The sequence below is a fragment of the Adiantum capillus-veneris genome, chromosome 19 (assembly GCF_014529385.1).
Source record: "Adiantum capillus-veneris isolate H3 chromosome 19, ASM1452938v2, whole genome shotgun sequence".
NCBI classification, from domain to species: domain Eukaryota; kingdom Viridiplantae; phylum Streptophyta; class Polypodiopsida; order Polypodiales; family Pteridaceae; genus Adiantum; species Adiantum capillus-veneris.
Window position 1 is genome coordinate 113,987,872 of NC_140949.1, and position 21,331 is coordinate 114,009,202.

General features: G+C 45.5%; 1 protein-coding gene across 1 annotated transcript in view; it reads right to left on the reverse strand.

Annotated features, from left to right (window-relative positions):
- Window positions 1-21,331, reverse strand: part of LOC147434690 (uncharacterized) — a 93,381-nt gene that overhangs the window by 20,645 nt on the left and 51,405 nt on the right. The window contains exon 7 of the mRNA XM_086490014.1: window positions 5,309-5,381. Within this exon, the coding sequence (XP_086346140.1) occupies window positions 5,309-5,381 (73 nt within the window). The remainder of the gene's footprint in view (window positions 1-5,308; window positions 5,382-21,331) is intronic.

Here is a 21,331-nt window from a genome sequence, read left to right on the forward strand (position 1 = left end):
CTTTAGAAAAGCACTCAAGCTACTGTACCCGTGGCTCGAATACCATTAATTGCAAGTAATAGAAGAGAGGGTCGTTCAACACCAAAACAGCACCAGCTCCTGTCAAGCTTCTAATAGCTCAATAGTGGGTTGAGCCCCGTAGGACTCCACTATTAAGACCATAGCTCTCGATGGTGATGCCACGTTATCTGCACGAAGACAGACGCACTGCAAGGCTGAAAAATCCCTATTCTACTTACTCAATTGCAATTAATAATACCAACCATTTATAGCTAGCTTGAGGACCTCCCTTCTTGAGCAAGAAAAGAGAAACCTTGTGCTTTGATACCAATGTAACATTTAATGGCCTAGTAACTTGTGTGTAGCGGAAAATAGCATGAACATAGTGAGCATTTCATTAGAATAGATTCCTAATGAGCATAACAAGAGTGCTTGGGTGGAGAGAGCAACAAAAAGCATAACACCTAGTTAGATAGGCATGAACAATACTTCAAAAGAGAGAGAAATTAAGCTATTGACAACAGTTGAGGACCGGATTTACATGGAGCCGGTCCCCGCTCCAAAAGGCTTTGTATTATAGATTTCCCCCATCAAGGGAGACATTTTACAATACAATTCTTTGTGTTCCTTCCATAACTAGCTAGTGCAATGAAGTTGGAAGCTTCAAGCACTAAGCAAAACACTTATAAAACACAACATCAATTCCCTCACGGTCTCAGACCCAAGACCTCACACACCTTCGAAGATGGTGAGAGCTAGAGGGGTATGAGAGTAGATTGAGAGGAAGGAATAGTCTTATGAGAAAGATGTACATCTCCTGACATAATCATTCATATTAGCATAGCATAGCTTAGTAATTAGTATGGTAGAGGAGATGAGCATGCATTGAAGCTTGGCTCTTGGTTGGATTTGCATCACAAAGCCAAGAGTTGTTGGTGTAGGCCTCCCTTCTCACAAGTTTGGAGTAGGTGATAAGGTTTCCATTGAAGCTTGAGAAGAGAGAGAGAGAGAGAGAGAGAGAGAGAGAGTCTTCTTGCTTCACACATGAGCTAGTGTGAGTGTGTGGAATAATGCTTGAGAAATTCAGCCCCCTCTCTCTCTTGGTCGACCCCTCATGCTATTTCCTCTTACTGGCTTCCCATTGGATCCCTCCAGACTTAGCCAATAGGATTTAAGAAGCATAAGTGATAGTTTTGTGACATGTGTCCCCCTTTCCCCTTTTGTGAGAGCTTTAGGTAATTAATTAATGCAACTAAACTCTCATTTGACCCCTTTGTCTCCTGGCCTATAGGAATAGGCAAGCCATTGGGCTGTTGAATGCTCATTGGACCCCTTGGGAGACTGTCCAATAGTCTTCTAGAGAGCTTAATTCTTATTGGTTTTTTTATTAAGTGTTTTTAAATGAATTAAACTAGATTTACTCTAGCGTAATTTTTATTGGTCCACCTCCATGGCCATCCATTAGGATTTGAGTGCACCTTGTGGGCATCTGGGCTAGGGAGCTGACAAGTGTCCCTCATTCCCTTTGTGTAAAGGAAGCTTGTGTGTGTGTGTGTGTGTGTGTGTGTGTGTGTGTGTGTGTGTGCGTGTTTTTCTCTCTCATCCCCTACTTGGAAGGCTCACCCCCTCCTATATAGGAATCATTGAAGACTTTGTACACACACAAAGCATCCAATTTTCTTAAGCTTGACCATTGGACTCAACCTTTGAATTTTGAAACCTTAGCATTTTGGAAGTCTTAATGGGCTGAAACTTAGGGTCTTTAAAGCCCATTGTTGCACATTGCTCTTTTGCAGATGGCCCCCCCTTTGGATCCCTATTTTCCCTCCTTTGGATCCCTACTGTGGCCGGTCTGCCAGCTTAAACCAATATTCTAGCTTTTTCTCCCCTTGTACTTCCCTATATTAAATGATCAGTTTAACATGAGAAAATCATTTAGGAGAATTAGATATTAGTTATTATGACAACACTGCTTACAAAAATCGGTGATTTACAATGCAGTTTATGGCAGCTGCTTTTAGAACCTGAAGCTTTTCATGTATTGCTTTTGGGCTTGAGGCTTGTAAATGAATTGCCAGGGCCTCTCTTCCTCTTGGGAGCACTGAACAGAGAGAGGACCCTCAAACATTGTACTTTACCAAGAAATAATATAAAAAGAAATATCGAAAGGGACGCCAAACTTTGGGACCATAAGAAGTCGACTATTTCTTGTTGGAATCCATAAGTGCCGCGAGAAAAGGATCGAATTTCCCGGTAGAAGAGAAATCGTCCGTGCTCTGATACCACCGTAATAAACTTGGACACCCCAAGTCAAGATTCTACCGCGACACAACAGAGATTCACTTCAAAGCAGTCCACAAAGATGACACAGCCCAGCATAGTTCCGTGCCCAGAGGTATTGACCCCAAAGACTGGCGCCCCTTTCGGTATTTCTTTTTATATTAATCTGTGTTCAATGTACAAGAGAGTAGACGGGTGCTCACTCTCAGACTCTGCGTCCAGATGCTTTGAGAAGTGAAGCCTTGCCCACTTATTTATAAGTACAAGGAATGCCCAAAAGCAAAGCCCCAAAAGCATCAAGTAAAAAGCTTCTCACTCAAAAGCAGAGAGCCCAAAAAGCAGCCAGCACTCTTGGCGGAATTCCGTACAGCCTGACGAGTGCTTTTTGCGCCGCAAATTGCGGAAGTTCCGTACGGCAGCCATGTCAGGAGCGTGAATTGCGGATCTCCGTAGAGCTTTATTTTCACTTATTTCCTTGTGTCCCCAGGGTCCCCTCGCCACTGGCCATAAGTTGGGACAACTTCTAGGGTGGCCACGTCACCAGTTTGTGACAGCCACACACCCCAATACGCTAGAGAGAAGGTGTAGCCCAAAACACTCGATCTTTGCATTGAACAACATGCCAAACGTACAAGGGGATGGGTTGCATATATAGGCAATTCCTAGAATTGCCCTACGTACTGCAAAACCCCACGATCCTGATAAATGGCCCTAAAATGAAAATAAATACCCCAAGGGAAAAAGGAGCCTACATGGCTATGGAACAAAGCCAAAACCTTGAGCTAAACATGGCTGGAAAATCTCCACATGAAAAAACTGCCTCACACTAGCCGGACACAGCTACACAACAGCCCTCACTCCCCAACATTAGTCCCTGGGAAAATTACCCAAGGGAAAAAGGAGCCTAGAAGGATATGGAACAGAGCCAAAACCCTGAGATAAACATGGCTGCAAGGGGGGGCAAATACCCAAGGGAAAAGGAGCCTACATGCGATAGAACATAGCCAAAACCCTGAGCTAAACATGGCTGGGAAATCCCGACATGAGGAAACTGCCTCACACTAGCCGGGCACAACTACAAAACAGCCTTCACTCCCTAACACAAGTCCCTGGGAGAAACTGGACCGCCGACTAGACGAATCCAAAGAGATGCCAATTGTTTTGGGGCATGCTCCCAGAATGTCGTCACCCTATGGGCTGGCTATGGGGGAAAGACGTCACGGCAGCTACATGTAGAGTCTCAGTGAAGATCTAAGTGATTCTCCCAAAGGCCACCATGGATCCTCCTTACTCAGAAGTCTATAGATCTCTGATGTGTACTCTGTTTGTCTCTCTACAGACAGTGCATCTCAAGAATATGCTTATAGCCTTATAGACCCCCAAGAATGGCTGTTGTTGTAGTGGAACTCCATCAAAGATAATATGGCTGCATAATCTACTGCCACCCCAATAGGACAGTGCCCCACTGCGAGATCTTGGACACAAGGGATGGAGTCTATCTGGGCTAGCACATAATCTACCATGCTGGCTCCATGTCTGTGAGGAAAGTAAGTAAAACTGCTTGATGTCGGATATCTTTTTAAGCCAATTAGAATGGCTAGTCCATGTGTTGTCCCCATCTACAGTAGATATCTCACATACTCTATGTACTCGTCGTGTGAGCTACGACTAAGTCCAAGCTCTGTAGTATCTATCTCTATCAACCTCTCCTCAATCATGTCAAGAAAGGAGGATTGCCGCTGGGATGTCCTCGCCTTAAAGTCTCCCAGTAGGATGATATCCCCATCCCTAGAGAACTCCCATTTGTGCTCATCCAAAACCATATAGGGTGATTGTTCCTTGGGTGATGCATAGTGAGATGTGCTGGGAGCAAAATAACATATTGCAATGTACAATGGTCTACCCGTCTCTACTCTCACCTTGACCCACGTATATCTGGCATGTTCATCCCTTCATACAATATGAATGATGGACTGCAAGTTCTCCTTGTACAATACTACTACACCTCCAAGTCATCCTCCTCTATGCTCTGATCTCACATCCTCTCTACAAGTAGGCTCCCAGAAGTATCCCGTCACCTTCGGTAGGGTGCTACCAGTGCCTGGTGTGTCTCTAAATAAGTAGATTATGTCTCTTTCTTTAAAACTATCTTCAAAGGTGCCTACATCAAGCTTCAGTGGCCCGTTATGATTCCATGCTGCTAATTTTAGGTTGGTCCCATAGGTCTCGAACCGTCATGTAGTGCATCTCTCCAAGATCACCCCTCTCTATAGATAGCAATTTTCCCGTTTTTCTTTGGCTGCTTCAACCTCCAGCATCTTCTCTTCCATGTGCGTCTGTGCTATCGTGAGATAATCCCCCAGGAAAATCCCAGTCTTCTTGAGTGTTGGTCTTACCGACCCGGCGAGGGGGGGGCCAGGGGGACATGTAGGCCACAAGCTGTTTAAGATGTGGCAGCCCCATATGCACACATTAAAGTCCAAAGACCATCAAATGCCACGTGGAGAACATCCAGCAATTCAATCGAATGGTCAAGGAATTGCACCAAAAAGCCCCACTTCCCCCTCTGTCCTTATGTAGGCCAAAAACTGTAAAGCTAATTTAGCTCGCCCACATGGCACATCCAGCCCATGTGTACACAAACATTGTGCAATAGACTTTGCTTATATCTATATAATCTTCTACAAAGCAACTGGCTTCTTGTAGGAGTTTAACTTAAGACACTGACGTTTGTTGAGCATATTTCACAACAAATGAAGTATTGTTTAAATGCCTCCAATAAGGTAAGCTCAAAGAGACAAAATACTTCAGCAACACCTGTCCAAACTCTTTCAACTGGCAAAAGGCTTAGACTAAACATGCTATTATTTGCAATTTAACCTTTATGAGTCAATAAGACAGTAATCAAGAGCCTCAAACGAGGCTTTAAAAAAAAGGTGTAGAAGGCCTAAGCGTGCACAAGCCACGATTGAATAGAGGAACATCTACCACTAATTACCAATAATATACAAGTTGATGAAATGCTTGCCTTGAAATTTATAAAGCAAAATTCGGATGGTTCTTTGATTCACAAGATTTCTTTTTGCCAAGTCATCCTCTACCTGCCATTCAGCTTATTTTTTCCAAAAAAAAAAGTCTTAAAGCATGAAAGATTTACACAAACCAATCAGTTAGCTTGCATAAGAAATTGTTCTTTACACACAATGCATGATCTTTTAAAGTAGCAATAAGCAGTGCCCCTTTTCTTTCACGAACATTACCGTTTTACATATAAGGTGGATCCTATGCTTCATTAGATGTTTGTGGCATGGCTGGAAACTGGGACTTATATTTAAAGGAGATGCTTAACAAAGTGACTACCATGAGCTGGTTCATTGACATGCAAGCTGGTCCTGTTTAGGGTTTCTAAGACTAGACAAGATTGGCCACCGCCTCTCTTTATTCTCTCTTCTACTTGCATTTAGTTTCAATCTCCACTGACTTGTTGTGCAAGTTTTTCTTTTCCAGTCCTACCTACAAGAGAGCGCAAATCTTGTAGGTAAAAGAACGGGAGTACAATGTGAGGGCTGTGTGTACATCAGCGACGCATGTATGAAGAATGCAAAATGAACCACTCGGAGGTGCGCAGTGCCATGTGATGTGTACATGGTTCCAGACTGAAAGGGACCGAAGATCTCGCCCATGTTAGAAGAAAAGAGCGTCTCCGCCCCTCCGTTGCCTTGGAGGAGCCCGCTGAAGTATCCCACTGGCTAGGTAGCAAGCTGATAAGGTGCGTAGTGTTCCGTACGTGTTCGGTGCATCATGTACGTAGTACTAAATAGATCGGGTATAAGGTACGTAAAATTCATTCGTTGTTTCTACAATACTTTAATAGATTCATGATAAGTATGACTGCATAAAAGCTTAAACTACAAACTAAGACTACCATATGGCATAAACTATAAACTTTGAGGCGTTCATACGAGTTAGAAACTGTTAGAATTGAACAACATATTACAAATAAAAACTCAATTGCCTATCGAGACCCAAATATACATACATAATGCAACAACATTCATCTACAAACTTTAACTTAAGGCATGACAATCACAACCCTATAAATGACTATAGAAGACTGTAGCAAAGCTTCTACTGCCCAAAAACACTATGAAGCTTTATTTTATCAAATCTCTATAATGGGTATCCTTATAATGTGTAGACCAACATAACTGTCACAAAGTGATGACATGGCATGCCCAACTGGCAGAGAAATGGCGGAGTGGACAAGAGAAACTGAACGGACTAACTTGATGAACTTATGAAGCACCGGCTGTGAGGCCTGAAACCCTAAAAAACAGAAGCTTGAACTCTCGCGGACACACCCGTAAAACGCGCTGACTGCTGACATGGTAGGGCTGTACGGACCGCCGACGTGGTAGGGATGTACGAATTTCCAAAAATCGCGTTGTTATGCTAACGTGGTAGGCTGTACAGATATTCATAAATTACCCTAGCAGCTTTTGCAGATTCCAGCGCTAGCTTTTGGGGCCCAGAGCTTTTGGGGTTTAGGGCTTTTGAGCTGATTGCTTTTGGGGCTCTGCTTTTGGGCATCCTTGTAAGTTTATAAGAGCCCTTTCGCCTCTCACTTTGCAGAGCATCTAGACGCGGAGTTTGAAAGCAGAGGACCCTCGGGAGTTATACTTCGCAGTGATCAATAATAAAGAGATACCAAAAGGGACGCCGATCTTTGGGGCCAATGCTTTTGGGCGCGGAACTCCGTCGTGCCGTGTCGATTCTCTCTCTTTCTTTCAGTTCAGTTCAGTTCCGTGCGCGGAGCACGTCTGCAAGAGGACAATGGCGGGCTGTTGAGCGCGTAGCTCTCTCTGTGTGTCTCACGTGGCGAGGGCGAGCTGCTGTGGCTGTGGACGAGGGCGACCTGCTATGGCGAGGGCGAGGGCGACCTCTGCTGTGGACAAGGGCGAGGACGACCTGCTGTGGCGAGGGCGACTTGCTGTGGCGAGGGACGAGGGCGACCTCTGCTGTGGCGAGGTCTCTCTCTCTCTCTCTCTCTCTCTCTCTCTCTCTCTCTCTCTCTCTCTCTCTCTCTCTCTCTCTCTCTCCACCAGGAGGACATGGATAGAGCCGCCTCAGGAGTTGAGCACGAAGATGGCTTTCTATAGAGAGCATCTTCTCCACCTCACAGGAGATGGGTTTGTGATTCGACCCAGCTACATGGACACACATATGTCTCATGGTTTGCGTTGTGCCATTGGTCAGATACGCACATCCTCACATCAGCTCGAGATTGAGACTGGTAGATTCAGAGGGATACCAGCAGACAACAGGATATGCCGATTATGCCAGAGAGAGCCAGAGACAGAGTTGCACTACATATGTCATTGCACAGTGTTCTATGAGATACGGGGGCGTTTCCACTGCTTATTCAGAGAGGGTTTTGGTCCTCTATCTAGGGTCATGAGTTATGAGGATCAGAGATGTCTTGGACTATATCTACTTGAGTTACACAGGTATAGAGACACTTTACTGGGGAGAGCTAGAGAGAGGCAGTCCCAGAGACACATTACAGATTTCTTTTCACTAGATATGGGACAGCCAGAGGAGCAGCCACCACTGCAGAGCTCGTCCCACACTCATTCGACCACTACTGGCACTCTCATCAACCGAGCATTGGAGCTACAGAGATACGGACGACCGCGACTGAGGAGAGGAGCTACACAGCATCGACGGAGACTACAACAGAAGATTCGAGCCATACTCTCTCGACATTCAGAGTGCAGATGAGGATGGATCCTCACCATTTCTTCCATCTTTGTTTCACACACTGTTACATCCAGTTTACCGGGTATCTATTGTATCAGCTGCTACACCCACGTAGTTTTAGATTGTAGTAGTAGTAGTAGTATTTTGTTCCACTTCTAGTTCTTTTCTAGTTCTTTTGTACCCAGACATGGTATTAGATTCACTATTTTGTAACTGATTGGTCTCATAGGTCATTTTGGCCTTTTGAAGACGTTAATATAACATTTCATTTCATTTCTCTCTCTCTCTCTCTCTCTCTCTCTCTCTCTCTCTCTCTCTCTCTCTCTCTCTCTCTCTCTCTCTCTCTCTCTCTCTCTCTCTCTCTCTGCAGCCGTTTTTTGACCTAGTAGACAGCAGTCCACTCTTTTGATCATAACTTCTTCATCCGAACTCCGATTTGGGTGATCTATAGCCTCAATCGAAGAGCACGAAGTCCTCTACGCATTGATGTAAAGACAGAAATTTTCAGAGTTATGGAAGGCGTTTCTGTAGCAGCATTTCCGAAGTGAACAGGTTCAACAAAATTGATTCTCATCTCCTATTTTACATACAATGTCTTCCGGCACTCGCAAGGGTTCTTCTTCTTCAACAAGGTCCACAACCATTGTGGAAAATGATCCAAAATCTCCTAAGTGTGGAGATAGCAACACAACCACCCAACCAACGACATCGGAAACCATGATCATGGCGTACTTGGTATCATTGCAAGAGACCGTAAACAAACAAGGCGAAGACTTACGAGCACTTGCAATGGAGAATGGCACACTAAGGGTACTTGTGGTTGAGAATGAGAATCTCAAGAGGATACTTGAGATACAAACAACACGTTGGATGCAACTTGAAGAGGAAGTCAAGGAATGTAAACGCTCTCTTGTGGACTTGAATGCTTTGAAGGAGCGGATGAGCAAAGTAGAGCATGACCATGTATTGAAAGAGGAGAAATTTGACACTATGAGCCGGGATGTATGCGACATGAAAAATGTATGCACAAACAAGTCTTCGGCTGATGTATGTGGTAGCAATGTGGTTTCTAATTCCTCACTCATGCAATCTATGGTTCAAACAAAGAATGTTGAGAATGTAGATGTGGAGGAGTTGAAAGAATGGGAGCGACGTTCCAAGAACATTGTTATTCGTGGAATTCCCGAAGAGAAGTTAGAGACACCTCCTTCTCTTGCCATTGTTATTGAAGATTTCTTCAAAACCCACTTTGGCATGTCCGGAGTTATGGTCTATGGAGCACATAGAGTGGGGAAGCAAGGAGCTCCTCGCTCGGGAGAACGGCCAATTGTATGCACCATGCCGGATGAGACCAAGCGAAAGATTATCCTTGATAATAGTTGGATCTATTTGAGGAATACAAAATGTTTTGTATGTGAAGATCGCACTATTAAGCAACAAAATATGCGTCGCAAGGCATATGAGGAAAAGAACAATAAAAACAAGGAAATCTCTCATGAAGAAAATGTGCCCAAGGAGGAGGCAAGTCTCTCAATCAAATAGGGATGCGTGACCTATGAGACCGAGTTACAATTGAAAATATGCTTTTGGAATTGTAATGGATACCCATGGAATGCGGGGGTTGGCATTGATGAACTAACAAGCAAAGCCGATGTTGTACTTCTTGTTGAAACTTGGGAGCATGATATACAAAGGATTAATGGCTTGGAGGATTACAATGTACATTCATTGATGTGGTCAAAGAATCTCAAGCAACGAAGAGGACAAGGAGGGTTAGCATGTATGGTTAAAAAAGGATTGGAAGATTTTGTATCAATTGTGAAAGATGACAAGTACAAACGTTATGTATGGCTGAAAATTATGACACCAAAAAGAGCACCCATTTTTGTAGCCGGTTGCTACATTCCTCATCATGATTCTCCCTTTTATGCTTGCATGGATAGAGATCAACCATTTTCTGATTTGGAAGAGGACATTGCTTATTTCAAAGGTGAAGGTGATGTTATTGTATTTGGGGATATGAATGCTCGCACAAAAACATTGCAACATGATACTCAACAATTTGATATGCCATACATTTCAAGGGAGTTGGAGGAAGTTCACTTGTATGATCGTACTTCAATGGATGAGAAAGAGCCGGATCACTATGGAAAGTTACTTTTACACATGTGTAATAGCACGGGTATGCTCATTGCCAATGGTGTATCTTTGTGGAGTGGAACCAATGGATTTACATGTAGAAGACATAATGGGGATAGTGTGATTGACTATATGCTACTCTCTGAAGCCATCATGTATCGCATAAAGAGTTTTATGTTTGGTCAATGGACCCCGGAATCCGACCATCGCACCTTATGTATTGACCTTTCATGTGGAGAAGCAACTAAGCATGATAATCTCAGCCAAAGGAAAGAGAAGTTATCACTATGTATGGATTTCAAACGGGCACCAATGTACATTGAAATGGTTGAGCAAAAATTATGGATGACAAAGCTTCAATGTGATGCACCATTGGAAACTAAATGGGAAGCTTTCAAGAAAGCTATTTGTTCTTGTGCGGAAGAATGCTTTGCCATAAAGCATCTCCATGGTATCAACAAAGATAGATCACGCAAAAGGTGGTTTGATAAAGAATGTCAAGATGCTCGAAAGTCCTTGATAAAGCTTGATGCAACTATGGACAAAGACAGCTATCAAAGTCATTTGCATACATACAAGGCATTGATTCAAAAGAAGAGAAGAAGATGGGAAGTAAAGCAACAAGAATTTCAAGTCCAAGAAAAGGCACATGCATGTGGAAGATTTTGGAGAAACTTGAGAGGCAAGCGGGTTGAGAATTTTGGTAACTTGAGTTTAGTGGATATGTACACACATTGTAGGGAATTATATGAGCAAGAAAATACTGAAAAAATTCCATTTTATGGTTCACTCCCATGTATGCCATCTTTTTTTACTATTGAGGATGTATGCGGTCGGCTTGAAAAGTTGGCCACTCGCAAAGCGGGAGATCTTCAAGGTATCAAGCCGGAGATGATCAAATGGACGGGAGATTTTACCCATGAGTGGATGTGTGATATGTTCAACCTTGCACTTCAACATGGTATGCCTTATGATTGGAGTACTAATTGGGTTAAGCCTTTGCATAAAGGAGGGGATGTAAAGAATGTAAGCAACTACCGGACTATAATGATTGGGTCTCTTATGGCAAAGTTATTTGGGTGCATAATGGAGATGAAATTGAGTGATTGGGCTGAAGAGAATGACAAGCGTGCAAAGGGACAAGCGGGTTTTCGTCGATGCCATAGCACCATTGATCATCTTGTCACTCTTCGTATTCTCATGGAGGAAAGTCGGTTGAAAGGCAAGCGATTGTATTGTTGTTTTGTGGACTTTAAGAAAGCCTTTGATATGATTCCACGTAACAATTTGTGGAGAAGGATGGAAGAACTCCAAGTGCCAAGTGAGTTTATGCTTGCGGTTTCTCGAATCTATGAGAAGGTGATTTGTCAATTGCGCATGGGAAGAGAAATTTCAGAAATTTTTGTAAGCACTATTGGGGTTAAACAAGGATGTCCATTGTCACCAACTCTCTTTGGTCTATGCATCGATCAATTGGAACAAATAGTACTTGACTTTATGCAAGAAGAAGGCATTGAAGAGATCACTATTTGCAATGCGGTAATCATGCTTTTGTTGTATGCGGATGATGTAGTGCTTCTAGCACACACTTTAGAAGATGCACAAAAGCTTATGGTTGTCCTTGAGAACTTTTGCTTGCATAGTGGGCTGATTGTAAATGAATCCAAAACAAAGGTTATGCTTAAGAAAACCAACCATAAGGAGAAGCCATGCATTGTGTACAACAACGAGACACTTGAAGTTGTTGAGAGCTTTAAGTACCTTGACCTTGAGGTTCCATCCAATCACAAGTGGCATGAATGTGCTATGCGTCGTTTGGAAGCGGGAAAGAGAGCATATTATGCATTTGAGAACATGTGTAATGCGGGAAACATCAAGTGTTGGGTTCTCAAGAAGTATCTTTTTGATGCATTAGTGACACCGGTTCTTCTTTATGAAGTTGAAGTGTGGGGTGGGAGCATCTCAAAGTCTACTTGGAAAGAGTTTGAGAATGTCCAAAAGCGTTTTCTTACAAACTTTCTCCAAGTTAAGACACAAACACCATATATGCTCCTACTTCTTGAGTCGGGATCTCTTCCAATTGAGGTTATGGGCATGAAAAGGGTTGTGGAGTACATGATAAAGATGCGTCAAAACCCCTCACATCGACTTCCTACAATTGCATGGGAAGCAAGCAAAAAAGTTCAAAAGACGCATAAAAGCAAGATCTTGAGCACGGGATGGATGCAAGATATAAAGAAGTGGTTTGGGAGATGGGATGCATTACACTTGCTACATGATGCTTCAATTGACTCTCAAGTGAATGAAGCTTTTCTACAACGCCAATGTATTACGGCTTGGGAGAAATCCGGTGGGTCACGCTTCATACATTACACCACCTATATTGCCCCCAACTACAAAACCATGTTCTTCGCTGAGAGAGGAAACCGTACTCACACTTACATGCTTGAGCATATTCCCTTGTCCGCGATACGCACTATCGCAGCAATTCGGCTTAGCTCCCATTTCCTTCGATGCGAGATAGGGCGTTGGGGCAATGGAGAAGAGTCAAATCGATTGTGCACATTATGCTCACTGCAAGTTCGAGAGTCTGAGTACCACACACTACTAGAGTGCTCAGCTTTTGATCACATCCGAACTTGCTTCTCTCACATTTTCAGCCATAACTTAGACCTACACACTTTCCTCTCCCAGCCAAAGTGTGGGCTCTCCATTGCGACTCTCATCACTAAAATTTTGGAGCATCGAGAGTCACTCATCAGCCATACACATACTACATCACATGTAACTTTGGTCCCATAGGTCATATTTGACCTCCGAGGACGATAATAAAATCTCTCTCTCTCTCTCTCTCTCTCTCTCTCTCTCTCTCTCTCTCTCTCTCTCTCTCTCTCTCTCTCTCTCTCTCTCTCTCTCTCTCTCTCTCTCTCTCTCAGCGAGCAGGTCTGAAGGAGAACAATGGCGGGCTGTTGAGCGCGTAGCTCTCTCTGGGTGTCTCACGTGGCGAGGGCGAGCTGCTGTGGCTGTGGACGAGGGTGACCTGCTGTGGCGAGGGCGAGGACGACCTTTGCTGTGGACGAGGGCGAGGACGACCTGCTGTGGTGAGGGCGACTTGCTGTGGCGAGGGACGAGGGCGACCTCTGCTGTGGCGAGGGCGAGGACGACCTGCTGTGGCGAGGGCGAGGACGACCTGTTGTGGCGAGGGCGACCTCTGCTATGGGCGAGGGACGAGGGCAACCTGCTGTGGCGAGGGACGAGGGCGACCTGCTGTGGACGAGGGACGAGCAGGTTGAGGCGAGGGCAACCTACTAGTAGAGGGACGAGCTGGCTGAGGCGAGAGCGAGCAGGCTCAGGGCGAGGGCGAGCAGGCTCTTGGCGAGAATCACGGGCAAAGGCGAACTGGCTGAGGCGAGGGCGAGCAGTCGCGTTGCCAACCTGCTGGACGAGGGACGAGGGGGCGAGCTCTCTCTCTCTACTGGACGAGGGTCCGCTCAACCTGATCAAGGGCGAGCTGCTAGACATGGGCAAGCTGCTGGTCCTGTGTCAGGAGGGCAGGATGAGACCAGCCTCCCAGGGCTAGGGACGAGGAGTCAACCAGGACCAGGGCTAGTACCTGGTGACTAGGGCGAGGCCAACCAGGGCGGAGGAGAGACCTCCTCTGATGGACCAACTAGTCGAGGATGGTGATGCAAGTGGCTTCACCACCCCACAAAAAATGAAAGCGACTTTCAAGCGGAGGAACAGAGATAGTATACTCTCGCCAAGCTCACTGCGAGCAGGGAAAGCCGTCAGAGTCCAAGATGATTTAATGATGGAAAGGGTTCAAGTGATGATTAAATCTGAGCTCAGATTTATGAGAGATGACATCAGGAAAGAGATGTACGCAAGCGCAGATAGTTATAAGAATTCTATGTATGCAGATATGAGGAAAGAATTAGATAAAGCAATGCTTGGTAGGCATGATGAGATGTATTTATCTGTGAAAGGGGAGATGCAAGCTCTAATGCGTGCAGAAGTGAATGTAATGGAATGTATTATGCAGAAAAAGTTGGATGAGGCAATTACAAGCTTTGAATCTTGGAAAACCAATACGGAAAAATGCATGAAGGAAAAAGATGCAGTGATCGCAGAGCTTAAAGGGGAACTTGCAGCTTGCAAAATTATGCCCAAAACGGAAGGGGGAAATCAGCCCTCGATGTTAAAGGAGCTCGAAGATATTAAGGAGCAGGTGAAAACTCTGTGCGAAGGAGAAGAACAAAACTCGAAAGAGGCTTCCTCATGGGCGGAGCGCCTTGTTAAAACACAGGAGAAAGTTGATGAAGCAGAAAAATGGATCGAAGGTGCAAAGAAAGGGAAGGCCCGGATGCCAGAAGCTGCACAGACTTCTACCATCATCAATATGACCATTGAGGAGGAACAGAAGAGGAGGACTAGAGCCCTCCATGTGCGTATTAATGGTATCAAAGACACCGAAAATGTAGAAGACGAATTGAAGGAACTCTTGCAGCGCATGGGCATCCCGGAACCTACGCACACAGGTGCTTGGAGAGTAGGAAAGAAGGGAGTGGATGAGAAGGGAAACGTCAAAGAGAAAGCACTTATTTTGCGTTTCCCGACTTTGGAAACAAGGAAGGAATTCCTGAAGAAGAGACCAGCACTTAAGAAAACCGGAATATTTATTGGGGATGACCTTACTTTAGCACAAATAGCACATATGCAAGAGTTGATGCCAGAGATCAAGGCAGCAAGGGAGAAGGGAAAAATTGCCTTTTACAGAGGAGGGAAAGTAGTGGTCTTGAAAAAACGCACAGCATGACGGTGCGAGACATATGGGACCACACTCCGGATGGCGGCATGGAATTGTAATGGATCATATAGGCTGGATGTGGGTGCCTTTCAGGATAGCTTCAAAGATAGACATTGTCTTTTACTCGGAGACACATCAAAAATCTGGACAGTTGATGCCAAGTGTGACTGGTTATTTATGGGAGACAGCTTGTCGGCCAGACGCTAGATCCCAGCATGGAAGTCGAGGTTCAGGAGGGGTAGCAGTCTTATTCAAGGAAGAGTTGCAGCCGCTATTACAGATTGTCCGGAGAGATGACCAAGCGAGATACATGTGGGTGAGACTGAGAGCTGAGACAGGCAGATTCTTATACATTGCTATATGTTACTTCCCCCCTAGCACATCAGTCTATACCTCACCTAGAGGGCAATCCCCTTTCTCTATACTTGATGATGACATATGGGAGTTCTCTAGAGATGGAGATATCATTCTCTTGGGAGACTTTAATGCCAGGACGGCCAACTCCCAAACGGTATTTTATGATACCTCGGAGGAGATGCTTAGAGAGATGGATATATCGGAGATGGGACTTGACAGACACTCACAGGATAAAGAGCACATAGAGTATGGGAGATATCTCATGGAGATGACAACTACGCATGGTCTGGCCATACTTAATGGTCTAGAGATTTTTCCTTCGTCTTAGGGATTCACATGCTTTCCACACAGACATGCGGCCAGTACAGTGGACTATGTCATGAATTCACCGAGCTTCATCTCTCATATTCAAGATCTTAGTGTGGGCCCTAGGCCTGTTGGAGTAGCAATGGACCATGCTCTCCTGACTTTTTCAGTCTCTTTCCAGTATAGTGTCTCTCAGACACCACGGAGGATTGCACACACACGGTATACTTTTACACCAGAGACGGATTCAGTTTATGTGGAAGAGATTTACAGACGGATGGGGGCAGCCGAGCCTGTATATACAGTGGAGGAGATCACCACTTTATTGACGGAGATCCTGCATGGGGCAATAGCAGAGGCATACCCACACACTCAACCAGGTCAGAGAAGATGTTCTGGGAACATGCCTCAGAATAGTTGGTATGATGAGGAGTGCAGAGAGATGAGAGTTCAGATTCAGAGCGAGCTTATACTTGGAGTCATTACATATAGACAGTCTCGGATTGCCCTTCGGCGTTTAGTGCGACGGAAGAAGCGGGCCTTTTTAGCCCAGATGGAACGTGATTTGTATCAGCTCTTTTTGAGCCGAGATTCAGGTGAGGCCTGGAGTCTCTTCCATGAGCACTCACCTCCTCTAGTGATTACCTCTCCCGAGATTTGGGGTCAATATGCAGCATCATTATATATAGTACCTGGGCAACCACCATTACCAGACCCTCTAGAGCCATGTCCAGCCACTAGTACCTTCTTTACCACTGAGATGGTGAAGAACGCCATTGACAGGATGAGGACTAGGAGAGCATATGATCATGATGGTTTGGTGGCAGAGCACTTGATACATGCTAGAGATTTACTGTCAGAGGTTCTTGCGCGGTTGTTTAACCGTGTCATGTGTGTGGGACTACCCGAGTCCTGGAGATTATCTACTATTGTACCTCTTTTCAAGGCAGGGGACCCCACAGTACCAGGGAACTATCGTACTATTATGATAGGGCACATATTGGCACAGTTCTATGCATCTATTCTTGAACAGCAACTGAGTAAATGGGCAGAAAATGAGGGCATACGAGCAGCAGGACAGGCTGGATTCAGGAGGGGTTTCTCCACTTTGGACCATATTCTTACACTCATAGCCATTATTGAGGAGGGTCGGGCACATGGGAGACGGATGTATTGTTGCTTTGTGGACTTCCGCAAGGCATTTGACACAGTGCCAAGGGCCAGATTGATGCACAGGCTACTGAAGTTGGGAGTACCCACAGAGATCATATGGGGGACCATGGCTTTGTACGGCTCAGTGACTCGCCAGGTATGCACTCTTGAGGGGATTTCTTACATTGTTCATTCCACTATTAGAGTGAAACAGGGGTGTCCTTTGTCCCCTACACTTTTTGGTATGTATGTAGATAAGGTCTCTGACTACTTTGATAGAGAGGGTGACAGAGGCGCTCAGCTGGCAGGGACATGGATCCCTTTATTATTATATGCTGATGATATTGTGTTAATGTCAGAGTCGCCAGAGGGCATGCAAAGACATTTGGATGCATTGCACAACTTTGCAGAGGATAGTGGACTGTCTGTGAACCTTGGTAAAACCAAGGTTATGGTGTTTAACACCACACCACAGTGGGTCAAGAGATCGGCACCTACACTCGTATATAGCCAGGACACTGTGGAGTACACAGATGAATATACATATCTGGGGGTGGTATTCACGGGACCGAGGTTTACCCTGAGGAGAGCAGAGAGACTAGACTATCCAGAGCCTATGCGGCATTAGGAGGGCTAGAGAGGATGTGTTCGCAGGTTCAGTTTCAAGAACCACGAACAAAACTATGTCTCTTTGATACTTTGGTTGCTTCAGCTATGCTTTATGGGGTCCAAGTTTGGGGACCATCTGTGAATCATGACAGTTGGAGGAACATGGAGAGATCGTTGGTATTTATGATATCCCGGATGATTAGAGCCAAGGCCTCTGTACCACATGCGATTATTCGAGCGGAGGTAGCCGCCCCTCCTATAGAGATTGAGGCTCTTACCAGATCAGTGTCCTTTATGCACAGTCTATGGGATACACATAGAGGCAGATATACTAGACTGGCTCTTGAGTCCTCTAGACAGTTAGCGATGCAGGGAGATGCACCATGTTGGTATGCACAGATGACCTCATGGTTTCAGAGGCATGGTCTCAGCATGGATAGATTGCCTCCCCTTCAGTATTCCCTGGATGCACCATCCCTGCTAGTCACACGGACAGAGATCACTAGACTCATTCGACAGGATCTTATACAGTTGGACACCAGGAGAACATGGGTAGAGCCGATACAGGAGTTGGGCACGAAGATGGCTTTCTACAAAGAGCACCTTCTCTAACTTTCAGGGGATGGGTTTGTGACTCGTCCGAGCTACATGGACACTCATTTATCTCATGATCTGCGATGTGCTATTGGTCAAATTCGCACATCCTCACACCAGCTGGAGATTGAGACGGGTAGATTCAGAGGGATACCGGCGGAGTCTAGGATATGTCAACTATGCGGTAGAGAGCCAGAGACAGAGCTACACTACATATGCCTTTGCACTGTGTATTATGAGATACGAGGGCGCTTCCATTGCTTATTCAGGGAGGGTTTTGGACCCCTAGATAGAGTCATGAGGTATAAGGACCAGAGATGCCTTCGCTTATATCTACTTGAGCTACACCGACATAGAGACAGTCTGTTGGGGAGACATGGAGTACGACAGTCGCAGAGACAGATCACAGATTTCTTTGGATCGAGGGAGCCAAGAGACCAACCACCAGCACAGGGTTGTACCCGCATTCATACGAGAGGCACCCTCATTGATAGGGCGATTGAGCTCGGGAGATCGAGACGACCACGACCGAGACACAGGAGCACACTACATCGACGGAGACTCCAGCAGAGGATCAGAGGCATTCTAGCACGACACCCAGATTGTCATTGAGGGCCTATTCTACATTTTCAGATTTCACATTTCACACTTCCTTTTTAGTTTTCATTTTTACTTTCAGTACTTTTTGTACTTGTACTTCAGACATTGTATTAGATTCACCACTTTGTATCTGATGGTCTCATAGGTCATTTTGGCCTTTTGAAGACGTTAATATATCATATCATATCTCTCTCTCTCTCTCTCTCTCTCTCTCTCTCTCTCTCTCTCTCTCTCTCTCTCTCTCTCTCTCCCTCCTTCCTGTTGCTGCTGGTGCCTGCATTGCCCTCTCCCCCCACCCAACAATCTCGCACAGCCAGCCCCGCCACCCCCCACCCCCCCCGGCCAGAAAATCAGAGTGACAAGTAAAAAAACAAGAAAATTTTCAGCTGGAGATTTTTTTGAAAGAAAGTGCAACAACCTCCAGGTTTACAAAAGGCAAAACAACTTTGACAAAAACTCTGCAGAAAATCAGAAAAGCAAACATCAAGAATGTATGATTGATTTGGGGAAACCCTGTGTATACATTATGCGGGACAGGGATGTATGCGTGATGTGGACATAGTGGGTTGACTTGGCAGAAGTGCAGATTGTTTTGTTTTTTTTTTTTTTAATGGAGGTCATGACTGCTTCGCCGGTGTGTGAGCCCCATCCGAAGGCATCCTTTGTGCTTACAAACAAGCGGATTACACAAATAGAGAGGGAGATGAAAGACTAGAAAGCAGATATGGAGGGACGGTGGAAAGAGAAGGCCAACCTTCTTCAAATGTTTCTCAACGAAGGCACGCAGTGGAAGAAAGAGAAAGAGGACCTGCACGCAAAGCTACAAGCACTTAAGGCGGAATCTAAAGCACTTAAAGAAGAGGTCTCAGCTCTCAAGCGAGAACTTGCGGATAGAGCGAGCAGTGGACTAGAGGAGGGAGAATTCCAACCTTCGGTAGTAGAGGAAATCAAGGTCATCAAAGAGCAGGTACGGATGATCAAAGAGGAGGAGAAACAAAAGATGGTAAAGACGTCTTCGTGGATGGATGTGATCACGAAGATGCAAAAGAGGGCGGATGAGGCCGAGAAGTGGATAGAAGTCGCTAAGAAAGGCAAAGGGAAAGAAACCACATCTGTCCCCACTCATACAATCATCAACATCACTCTAGAGGAAGAACAGCGAAGGAAAACTAGAGCTTTGCATATAAGAGTAACCGGTCTAAAAGACCGAGATGATGTGGAAGGGGAAGTTGAAGAACTTCTCCACATGATGGGTAGTGAGGCTACTCATACATAGGCATGGAGGGTGGGGAAGAAGACACAAGGCAATGGGGAGACTTCAAAAGGGAGAGCTTTAATCATTCGTTTCCCATCCATGGAGGCAAAGGACTTCTTGAAGAAGCGTCCTACACTAAAGAAAACGGGCATATTCCTTGGAGATGACCTCACTCTCACACAGCTTGCGCATATGAGAGAGGTAATGCCAGAGATTCAAGCGGCAAGGGAGAAGGGAAAGACGGCCTTTTACAAAGATGGCCGGGTTGTGATTGTAGAGCGGCACTCCACATGACGGTGCGAGACCCATGGGACCACACTCAAAGTTGCCACGTGGGATTGTAATGGATCTATGCGACTTGATGTGGACGCTTTTGAGGATAGTTTCAGGGGAAGAGACATTGTCTTCTACTCTGAGACACATCACGCCCCTGGGCAGTCTATGCCTCACATTAGTGGACACTGGATATAGATGGAAATTGCCTATAGACAAGAGACACGATCAGAGCACAGAGGGCGGGGATCAAGAGGAGTGGCAGTGTTATTCAAGGAGGAGTTGCAGCCATTGATACATATAGCCCGCAGAGATGAGCAAGCTAGGTACATGTGGGTGAGACTGAGAGCAAAGACAAGCAGATATCTTTACATTGCTATTTGCTACTTTCCCCCGAGCACGTCAGTTATGCACCACCCAGAGGACAGTCCCCTTTCTCTATTTTGGATGATGACATATGGGAGTTCTCTAGAGATAGTGACATCATCATTATAGGGGATTTCAATGCTAGGACTGCCCATCATCAGACAGTATTTTATGATACTTCAGAGGAGATGCTAAGAGAGCTGGATGCCGCAGAGACAGGCCTATCCTGACTATCACAAGATGGAGAACACACTGAGTATGGACGACACTTGATAGACATGGGGACTGCACATGGATTGGCCATCTTGAATGGCCTACAGAGATTTCCCGCTTCAGGGGGTTTTACATGCTTTCCACACAGACATGGAGCTAGCACAGTGGATTATGTCATGGCACAGCCGAGCCTCATCTCTAGTATCCAGGATCTCACGGTTGGACCAAGACCTGTTGGTGTGGCAATGGATCATGCTCTTGTGTCAATGACTATCTCTTTTCAGTTTAGTGTAGCACACAGGCTACGGACAGCAGCCCCTACTCGCTACACCTTCACGCGGGAGACAGACTCTGTATACATAGATGGGATCTACAGACGCCTATGCACAGAGGATCCAGGGCGACCTCCGGAGGAGCTTACTACTATATTGACACAGACACTACATGATGCAGCAGCAGAGGCATACCCACATACCCAGCCTGAGCAGAGACGCCGTTCGGGGAGCATGCCCCAGAATAGTTGGTATGATGAGGAATGCCGGGACACTAGAGCTAGACTTCAGAGGGAGGTGCTTTTGGGGGACATCACTCACAGACAGTCACAGATTGACTTCCGACGC